The sequence below is a fragment of the Oryzias melastigma genome, linkage group LG11 (genome assembly GCF_002922805.2).
Source record: "Oryzias melastigma strain HK-1 linkage group LG11, ASM292280v2, whole genome shotgun sequence".
NCBI classification, from domain to species: domain Eukaryota; kingdom Metazoa; phylum Chordata; class Actinopteri; order Beloniformes; family Adrianichthyidae; genus Oryzias; species Oryzias melastigma.
Window position 1 is genome coordinate 3,033,896 of NC_050522.1, and position 10,108 is coordinate 3,044,003.

General features: G+C 40.5%; 1 protein-coding gene across 3 annotated transcripts in view; it reads left to right on the forward strand.

The window, feature by feature from the left end:
- LOC112136330 (collagen alpha-1(IX) chain) overlaps positions 1–9,370 on the forward strand; it is a 36,544-nt gene extending 27,174 nt beyond the window's left edge. For all 3 annotated transcript variants that reach the window (XM_024257953.2, XM_024257955.2, XM_024257954.2), the window contains 13 exons: positions 153–206; positions 500–544; positions 697–804; positions 924–977; positions 1,187–1,258; positions 1,350–1,385; positions 1,538–1,582; positions 1,678–1,710; positions 2,132–2,278; positions 3,447–3,501; positions 3,578–3,772; positions 6,062–6,139; positions 8,600–9,370. In XM_024257953.2, coding sequence (XP_024113721.1) covers positions 153–206; positions 500–544; positions 697–804; positions 924–977; positions 1,187–1,258; positions 1,350–1,385; positions 1,538–1,582; positions 1,678–1,710; positions 2,132–2,278; positions 3,447–3,501; positions 3,578–3,772; positions 6,062–6,139; positions 8,600–8,811 — 1,134 coding nt within the window. In that variant the 3' untranslated portion in view covers positions 8,812–9,370. The remainder of the gene's footprint in view (positions 1–152; positions 207–499; positions 545–696; positions 805–923; positions 978–1,186; positions 1,259–1,349; positions 1,386–1,537; positions 1,583–1,677; positions 1,711–2,131; positions 2,279–3,446; positions 3,502–3,577; positions 3,773–6,061; positions 6,140–8,599) is intronic.
- The last annotated feature ends 738 nt before the right edge of the window (positions 9,371–10,108 follow it).

Genomic DNA, 10,108 nt, shown 5'->3' on the forward strand with positions numbered 1-10,108 from the left:
TCCAGAAAATAATACTTTTAACTCGCCTTAAAAAAACATCATGTCTTCATATATAATCCTCCGCTTTACCTGATCTGATACCAGTAGGATATGCTAGAGCAGAGCATTCATTCTGGGCTGGGATTCTTGGAAATCTATGTTTCTTTCATCAGGGGGAGCCTGGTGTAGCCGGAGCTGTTGGTATCAGAGGGATTGTGGGTATTCCAGTAAGTCTGCTTTGCTTACTCTCACTGCCTGCTGTCATCTCATTATGATTTCACTGAAATAAAAAAAAGTTCAAAATTCTTGTTACCTGCTGAGCACAGCCTCTTTTCCAAAGCTTCTGGGTGGGTTCTGAGCAGGTTCAGAGCTGGTCTGCTGCATAAAGAGATGGTGGTGCCACTACAGCCCATAAATGTAGTCACATAAATGCTGAGTTTTTTTTTCTCACTGTTTTAAATGTAGTTTCTTGTGTTGTGGTTCCACCAGAGTCACTTTCTTGTTATTTTAATGCTTTCAGGGACTCCCAGGGAAGCAGGGAGTAGCAGGGCCACCTGGTGAAAAGGTAAAGATGTTTCTCTCCTCTCTGATGCAACAAGTATCAATGACATACTTTGGACTTTTTTATGTACTCAGGTCTCTCCTCTTTATGGGATTGATTCATAAAAGATAAGAATATTTGTCAGTTGTTGCCTGTCAATGATCCTGTGGATTTAGGGGGAGCCTGGCTCTGAAGGACCAGTTGGACCTGTCGGATTACCTGGAAAACCGGGTGAACCTGGAGAAGATGGAGAGGATGGACAACCTGGAGAAAAAGGAGCACCTGTCGGTTTGCCTTCACTTTGACAAAACTCCAAACATTTTGGTTTGGGCTTTGTGTTTCTTTCTGTTTTGAAATGTTGATCTGTACAAGTCATCTTAAACTGATGCATTTTGTTTTACAGGGTGAGACAGGAAAACAGGGGCCAGTGGGACCAGCTGGTCCACCTGGAATCCAGGTGAGACAAGGAAAACTAATTTGCATTCTTGATTGAAACATTTCAAAAAACCTAGAAATGACACAGAGGTGTATTTGTTGAATCAGATCAGGGCTTAGAGAATATCTGATCTAATGGGACTCAGAAGAAATGTTTGTTCCACTCATCCAAAAAACATACAGTCAAAACAGCAGAACAACTAAGTGGTTTAAGCAATGTGATACTTTCAGGGGGACAAAGGAGACAAAGGTGACAAAGGAGAAAAAGGATTGAAGGGTCATACTGGACACAAAGGTGACCAGGTGGGACGGGCCTCCTTTTCTTTTAGAATTTCCCTGATGTAGTGATAAAAAGAGTTCCGTAAAACATGTGAAGATGTTTTATGTTGTGTAGGGGCCCATTGGACCAGAGGGACCAAAAGGAAGTCTGGTAAGACCTGTTTCCACTGCAGAACAGTTCTTACAGTCTACTTGAATTGTAAATTGTTTTGAAGCCCAATGAGGCAATTTTCTTTGTGATTTTGGGCTATATTAATAAAATTGAATTGAATTGAATTAAAACTTATCACTGTCTTGAACCAGGGAGACACAGGTCTGCCAGGAGACCCTGGAGTCAAAGGAGATCAGGTATTGGCAATGACTGAGTCATGTCTTCATGTTATGGCATACAAGTCATGTTGTAGTTGATCTACAAACACAAACTTTATTTTGTCTGTTTTTAGGGCCCTCCAGGTGTGCCTGGAGTCAAAGGAGAGGTATACATAAACTTTATTTGTTCAAATAGAACTGTTATTTAGTGAGTATTTGTTGCTCTCCAGTTATGTCAAGCACTGGTGATCTGGTGGTGGTCTACCTGTGTGTCATTAGAGATGTATACTCTATGAAAACTCAAGTTTATTTCCTGGTGCTTTTACAAGCGATTCCACATGATACCAAACTGTTGACGAAGACAATACAGACACAAAAAAAAGCTTTCATTGTATATATTTTGTAAATTTATTGTTTTGCTAATTTCATAGGTTCACTGTTGTAAACATATTCCATATAAAAAGCACAGATGACTGTCTTTTGTTTCACAAAGAGCTGCCAAGCATGTCCACAAGCCTTCAACAGTAGTGATAGTGTAATGTGAGAAGGTGCTGAATATTGCTTTGATATTTATGTTTACTATTGCAGCGTGGAGAAAAAGGCCTGAGAGGAGCCACAGGAGCTGAGGGCAGACCAGGCCAGCCGGGACATCAGGGTCTGGCAGGTTCTGCTGGAGCTCGAGGCATGGAAGGAGAACCAGGCCTTCCTGGAGCACCAGGGCCAAGAGGTTTGCCTGTAGGTGACACACTTAGCTGTGTAAAAAAACAAACCCTTGAGGAGACCAATTAAAGGATTCTAGAACTGTTAGTGTTTTTAGCCTTAATACTTAGCTATGGAACTTAAGATGGGGTCACATTTATGTCCACAACATCAATCCAAAGACACTTTTGGTTGGGTCGGTCCAGTATTACAATTATGAGAGAACCAACATAGAACAGAATAGAATAGAATATATTTTTTATTTCTATAGTACATTTCACAGAAAGAATCACAAAACGCTTTACAAAAAAGCATAAAATCAAGTCAAAACACAGAGAAGTAATACAAACCAATAATAAAACAACTAAAAACACAGTAAGACACAGTAAACAAGGGCTAAAATAAACTAAAAGCTCTCCTGAATAAAAACGTCTTGACCTGGGATTTAAAAGACTCAGCTGAGTCAATCTGACGCCACAGCAATGGGAGAGAGTTCCAAAGAGCAACAGCTTGGAAGGAAACATCTCCTCTGGTCTTAAAGCAGGTTTTTGGAATGCTTAATAGATTTTTGTTGGAAGACCTCGAGGATCTGGCCAAGAGTATGGGATTAAAAGGCTTGAGCATGCAAGGCTTTAAAAACTGAAAGTAACATTTTAAAATCAATTCGGAATTTAATGGGTAACCAATGTAAAGCAGACAGTAGTGGAGTAATGTGTGTCTGTTTACTGGTTCCTGTTAAAAGCCTTGCTGCAGAGTTTTGGACAAGCTGAAGACAATTTAGCGAAGATTTGTTAAAACAGATAAAAGGAGAGTTACAGTCATCTAAATGAGAAGTAATAAAAGGGTGAATAATAGTAATATCTAGGTCTGATCGAGGCAAGATACTTTTTAATTTCATACTCTGTGTGATGTTTTAAAACAAAGGAAAATATTCACCAAACTTCTGTAATGCTCAGTCAAGTAGAGCATTAGCATCCTGATTCTTAGCGAATGACTTTAGGGAACATTATGTTGACAGTATTTTGTCATCATTCACAACTGAGTCACCATCCTGACAAAGACTGGATTACATTGATAGGTTTCATCAACATTCATCATTGAACATAGAAAACAGTTATTTTGTTAGCAGTGTTAGCATTCGTATTTTGTCCAAATGATTTGATTGCAAATCATTTCGATAGTTTAACAAGGCTGATTTTCACAGGGCCCGAAAGTGAACGACGAGAAGCTGCGTGAAATGTGCTCAGCAGTTGTTGAAGGTGCAGTTTGAATTTCGTCTGACCCCATGTTGACTGTGGTAAGACCCCTGAACAAACGTACTGCTTCTTCATTTAGAACAACTCAAAGAGTTCATGGAGGAACTGTTAAAGAGGCCGGCAGCCATTGGTGCTCCTGGTACCCCTGGACTGGTCGGGCCTCCTGGACCCCCTGGACCAGCTGGAGAAGCAGGAGCAGCTGGGGTCCCAGGTCCAACGGGTCCTCAAGGTCCTCCGGGCTTCTTTGGGCTTCCAGGTTTACCAGGGAAGAAAGGTCAGTTTGTCACAGGTGCTTGATGACCAATATTCTGCCTTCAGCAGATTTTTAATCAACATGCAAACATTGTCTTCATTAAACGCTGATACGGCAGTTTTTTTTTTAATTTATTCAAATCTTTAACATTCAGAGCTGACATAATTGTACATTGAAAACTTAAATAATGGATAAACCTCAAAGCAGTGAACCTTCGTGAACCAACACATTCACTAGAAGAAGGTATACATTTAAGTCCCACTCCAGCTATATTTTATCATTTATATACGTGTTCCCTATGGTCTTTTATTTATGATGATGCCATTTTTAGACTAAATCAAAAACCTGTGTTGTTCTCTAGGACATAGTTTCTGCAGAACGGCAGGAGTTCACTAGGAATTCACCTTTAAGTTGTGGGCGGTACGGCTGATATCCCATCATACCATTGCTTACTTTCTCTCCTGCAAGCTTACAACCCCTCACATTCTCAAGCTAACGGCAGCAATGTTGGATCTACCCAGCCGTACAGTTTGGAGCCAGATACCAGCTCAGACAAGGAAGGCGTTAATGTATTTATTTCTCTGTGGATGCATCAGAATTGTAATGGAGCAGAAAGTTTGTGGCCCTCCCATTTCAGTTGCTGCATCAAAACCTTGATACATACAATTTGAATAAAGAAATACACAGAAAGGCAGTTTTAATCTTAAATTATTTTATCTATGTCCTCCATCCTAAAAGAAATGTCACAAGAACATGTTAAAACACCAAACACAATTTTTATTGGGGTTGTTTTTTAAGGTTGTTTAAATTCACACCAAAGATTTAATTATTTTCTGATTTCTCAAGATACTTTATGTTTCTAGCTTTCATGTGAATGGGATAATGTGAATATTTGTTGAGGGGCTAAAAGTCACAACCAACGGGTGACTTGAAAAAAACTGACATTTCCCAGCATGCAACCAGATTGATCCAGTTTATTTGTAGTTCAAGATCTTTGGACATGTAGTTAAAAGAGGGAGACGTACGATGTAGGAGCCATGCAGAAAAAGCCCCTCTCCAATGCAAAAAACTGAATCTTAACATTCACACCAAACGCGATTTGAGTGGCAGAAACAGACAGCTCGAATGTTATTCAATGGTCCAGATGCGCTCTGAAGCGAATTGAAGCCCCGCGGTATGATTTGAGCGAGAGGCGTGGTGCAAAGGTCTGCCAGAAGCTTGATTTAAGCGACGAGGTGCGAATCAGGCGGCACAGCCAAAATGTAAATACCTGAAGATTGACAGATCACTGCGTCCCATCTCCCAAACAGGAACTCAGCTTTGGGCACAGGACGTTTTCAGTGACCCGATCAGGGGGTAAAATACCAATCCAATACGAGCGTTTATGTCCTGTTGCAGCGCGGCGGTTCTCACGCTGAAGCCAGACAGCCTCTGAGACCAGCGGGGCTCGCCCGCTCCACACGCCGGGAGAGAGAGAGCCACTGCAGGGAGCGCTGAGCTGGGAACGGGAACCGGGGACTGGGGAGCAGGAACCACGGAGCCTATGCGGGAACTGGGGACAGAGGGCCGGGGAACGCAGGGCTGGGAGCGAAGTATCGAAATTGGCACTGATTAGGAACCAAAACCAGAGAGTCACTTCGGCACCGGAACCGCATAAAACACAGTCGGTGCCCAACCCTACCGCGTTGGAGCTCAGGCCGGGAGACAGCGAGATTCTGCGGGGGTTGTCAGCTTGGGTCTCATCGAAACATGGCGTGCTATGCGAAGACTACAAGAATAATTGTCTTTTTTTTATTTTATTTTTTTGCTAGACAATAATCATTCATGTTTTTCCATTGTAAAATAATTTTATTTTAAGTAAACATATCAGGGACTAGAATAAAAAACAAAAAAAAACAAATTCTTATTAAGACCGTTAATGTCAGTTTTTGTAGTTTTTTTTTTACTTAAGGGAAAGTCTTTCAAATTTAGACTTCTGACTTACAGTATTTCTAGTGGCCTGTTTTTGCAGCGTCCTCCTCATGGAATCCAAATAAAGGACAGCAGCAGCATGTTGTCCACCTGCAGACATTAATTCCTGCTTTAGCTAAGATGTTGCTACAACTGCGAGTGCAGCAATGTTTTTTCTAAAGATCCAAATACTCCCAGTCATTTGTTGTTGTACTCTGTGAACGGGTTCACTGTCATTCACTTTCTAAGCCCAATCACTGTCTGAACCAGAGCATTCCAGAGGGCACACTCACTGTAGTGTTTTCACATCACAGCATGTGGCTGATGTTGGTGCCCTCCTTTTGTCTTTGTACTTCACAGGGGATCCTGGAGAAAAGGGAGACAAAGGAAACAAGGGAGAGGATGGAGTAGGAATAAAAGGAAGCTCAGGTGCACCAGGTAAATTGACCTTCCTCTTCTTATATTAGAGCTCAGTATCCTTTTGGTTAAGGCGTTTAGTTTAGGATTTAGACAAACAAAACTGTGTGACCATGATTGTTGTAAAATTTCACCAAACTGATCTGAACAATTTTCCACAGAAGAGGAAAAGGATTCATGAATGCTGTTGTTTTAAAGAGAGCTTATCTGCTCCCCTTGCTTTTTGCTTTAGCTGCTGCTGTTAGCTTTCTTTGTTTATCATGTTGTTTTTTAGCATCACCTGTTTGTGACGTGCCATTCATGGATCATCCAAATAATTCCAATGTGCAGATTCACCGGCACATGCTGATAGCTTGTTTGTTGTTGTCATATTACCTTCTTATTAGCTGTTAGAGTTTTAAATGTTTCCTCCTATTTGTTAAAACATTTTCATTAAACAAGCAAAAAGAAAACTGCTGATAGGATTTTTCTGTGTTCAAAAGTTACTTTTAAAATATGCAAAAATTTAGAAGATCTATCATGTTTAAAGGCTGAGGTCCGTTTTTCTCTTTACGGCGGTATTCTTCTTCCTTTACCAAAAAAAGTATACTCAGGTTTGTTTTAACCCTTTAACACTGGAGCTCCAGTGTTTATGTTCTGTGATTTACTGTAATGTTTTTATTGTTTACTCAATCAACGTGATCTACTGGAATTACCATGTTAACGGATGAGAAGTATGTTAAAGATTTTGTGTTTATGTGTCACCAGCAACACCTCGGGTGTTAAAGGGTTAAGTATGCCTTTTTATTTTTAAACTAAAATTAAGAAAGTATAGTTTTAGTTTCATTTTAGGTACTTTTTAGGGATGCAGTAATCTTTAAAATTTCATTTTTGCAAGTTTATATATTCATGTTACGTACACTTGGATTATAGCTACAATTATACTATAAGTCTAAATATATTTAGCATATATTTGTCACTGTTCTTAAACATTTTCTTACACAACATTAAAAGTTGAGTGGATGTATTCTTGGGATATTTCCAGTACATTAACAATGCATTTTTATACACTAATCAGTTGAAGTTTATTACTGGTAAACTAAAAGGAAACCTTAAAAGTGACATTAAATATACTTCAATGTGTGGTTTCATAAACTTAAAGTAAACTTGAAGTTTATTGCCTGTTAACCTATAGTATGTCACAAAGGCAACTTTAAGTAAACTTTGGCAAACTTAGAGTAAATTTAAGGTTTATTACCAGTTTACTAATAGTATGTCAGAAAAGTTACTTTAAGTAAACTTTTTATAAACTAAAAGTCGGCCAATTTAGTCCCAAGAAGTATACCTGTTAGCCAACTGCCAGTATATTTTTCACGTGTACTTCTTGGGAAAATGTACTTTTCTATACTTAAGTACACTTTATAACATATACTTGAAGTATTCTTATTTTTGGTAAAGGTTAGTGGGCCCCAATTTTCTTTCAAACAACATTAAGTTCCTGTTATACACAATGTACAAAAAGGAAAGCAAGAAAAAGACAAGCAGCTGGATGACCTCCATTGTTGTTGCTTTTCTAGTTGTTGCACTACAATGATGCAATGACACGCTAGCGGCCTACACCACGCATGTGCCATGAAAACAAAGCGCTCAGTGGCAAAAAGGCTTAACTGAGTGAAAACGCTTTCCAGAATTAACTGGACTGTACTGTACCACTCCTTACCGGACCAAACCGGAGCGCTCAGTGGTAACTGGGCTTTAGCTACCCATGGATTCTTGGGATGACGGTTGTTATGGGAAGTTTGACCAATGATGATGTGCTCTGAGTTCTGGATATTGCTGTCAGGACAGCTCTATATAAGCTAGAACAATTATCAGTCCAAGATTTCTGTTCAAAGAGGACTTGTCTCTGACCAACTGAAGCAGCTTTAGTTCAAACTGAAGAAGGTCTTTGGATGAAGAACTAAAGCTTCAGTGGACACGATAAAACTCTCAGATGGGGAGGGACTATTCTGGAAGACCACAAACCAATTTATCTTTATTTAAAAAGTAGGACCCAGCCAAGGCAGCGTTCATGACAATTTTAAATGAATTAAAGTAAACAGAAAAAATACATATTTGAACAGTTATAAAACAAAAAAAGGGTTATACCACCTATTTTAAAAGTGGACGGTATAGGAGCCCATCTGATGATCAGGGGACCAGACTTCCACAGCTTCAGTACACCAACAGAAATGCTTGTCCTCCTCTGAGCTTCCTTCTGAAGCTCGGCGCCTCCAGGAGAAGCTGATCTGCTTACCGGAGACTCTGGTTTGGAGGGAAAAGCTCAGAGAGGTACAGCAGGATACATGACAGAATAAATACAAATAAGAATCCCTAAAATAATGTAAAATGTTTTGGCAATCAGAGGTAGGAGGCCTGTTCTAGAGATGAACACTAAAACTATCATGAAAGCTGTGAGATGGAAGAAAAAACAACACTTTCAATGTTTTGCTCTTACCTCAGGCTCTCCTGGTGTTCCTGGTGTTCCTGGCTTTGGGAAAGATGGCAAAAATGGAGAACCTGGGCAGGCGGGAAGTCCCGGGCTCCCGGGACCTGCAGGTCCAAGAGGACCATCTGGCCCACCAGGCCTTTGTGACCCATCCACGTGTTTAAGCAGACTTCAACCCCTCTACATGGTCAGTGGGAAGAAGTCTTCTTCCTACAAAAACCCCTGAGAGGCCACGGCTCAGCGACACTCTCCAGATCTCAGCATGACCTGACATGCGTCAGAAGTCGGAGAGTGGTGAGCGGCGCCAGCTTCCATTGGGACAACCCATCCAAGAGACTCAAGAAAACAGATGGGACACTACGGTGCAGCACTGTAAAAACATTTGAACAGGATTTTAGGATGAGCTTCAGCATCATTCACTGAGTGCTGCTGCAGACACTGCATCAACTGACGGTGGGCTCAAACAAGCCCCAAAGACTGCCTTCCACCTGCTCCATGAAGACACTGCAAGCCTGTCCTTTCCTGCCATGCATGACTTCAAATCACTTTGGCTTTTCTGTTTAGTTAGAAACTGAATGTCGTAAAGTGGAGCTGCAATCAAAAGTACACCACAATCAAATGTGAATCCCACATCCTCCATGCTTTCTATTTCAATTCATCCAGTGTTATGTTAGCTCAACTTTGTTTTATCCATGTTGTTGAGGAACACTGTAACGACGATGGTGTCGCATTAAAACTTGCAGCCTTTAGTTTGGCTGAAGCCATGCTCTCCTGGAAATCCTAAACTGTGTTGATGTGACATCGGTGTCTGATCTGATCAAGACTTCAGCTAAGATCTCTACAGCCAAATCCTTCTGTGTCCCAATGAGGATCTGATGTGGCATCTAAAGTCTATTGCACAGTTGCCTGGTTACAAAGCAGAGCCAGCAGCACTCAGTCTGCATAGAACAAACACGTCTGCACATCAAATATGACCTTTAAGCACAGCAGCCCTGTTAAGAACGGCGCCTTGATTCAACAGATCATATCAGAGCTTGAACTGGTATCAAACGTGTGTAGATCCGCAGGTGCTCAGCATCTTCAAAAAAAATCTTTTCTGTGCAGAATCTTTAAAAGAAAACAGCTAAGCAATAAAGATGTTTAAAAAAAACGCCAAAGACTTTATTACAAAATGAATCTCTTCCAGTTTTTATTATACAGTACAGATTGTGTTCCAATAATTACATTAGGCTAACTTTAAAATATCCTAGCACCAACTCATCAGGAAAATGGGGAGAGAGCCAATGACAAAGATAGAAGTCATTACATGTGTCAAAACAAATGGGATTTAGCTGAAGGTGTAAATAATTTAGCGTGAAAATAAAAGCTTTCATGGTTTTGTGCAGCCATTCATGTCAGCAGCCTGGAAGTTTATTCACTGTAGGAACCACAAGAAAAGAGGAAACAGCCACCCTGGTTTCTCAAGCTATACATTCGGTGGAACAAACATTGGCTAAAGATGCTAAAATCTAGCCTGATTAGTC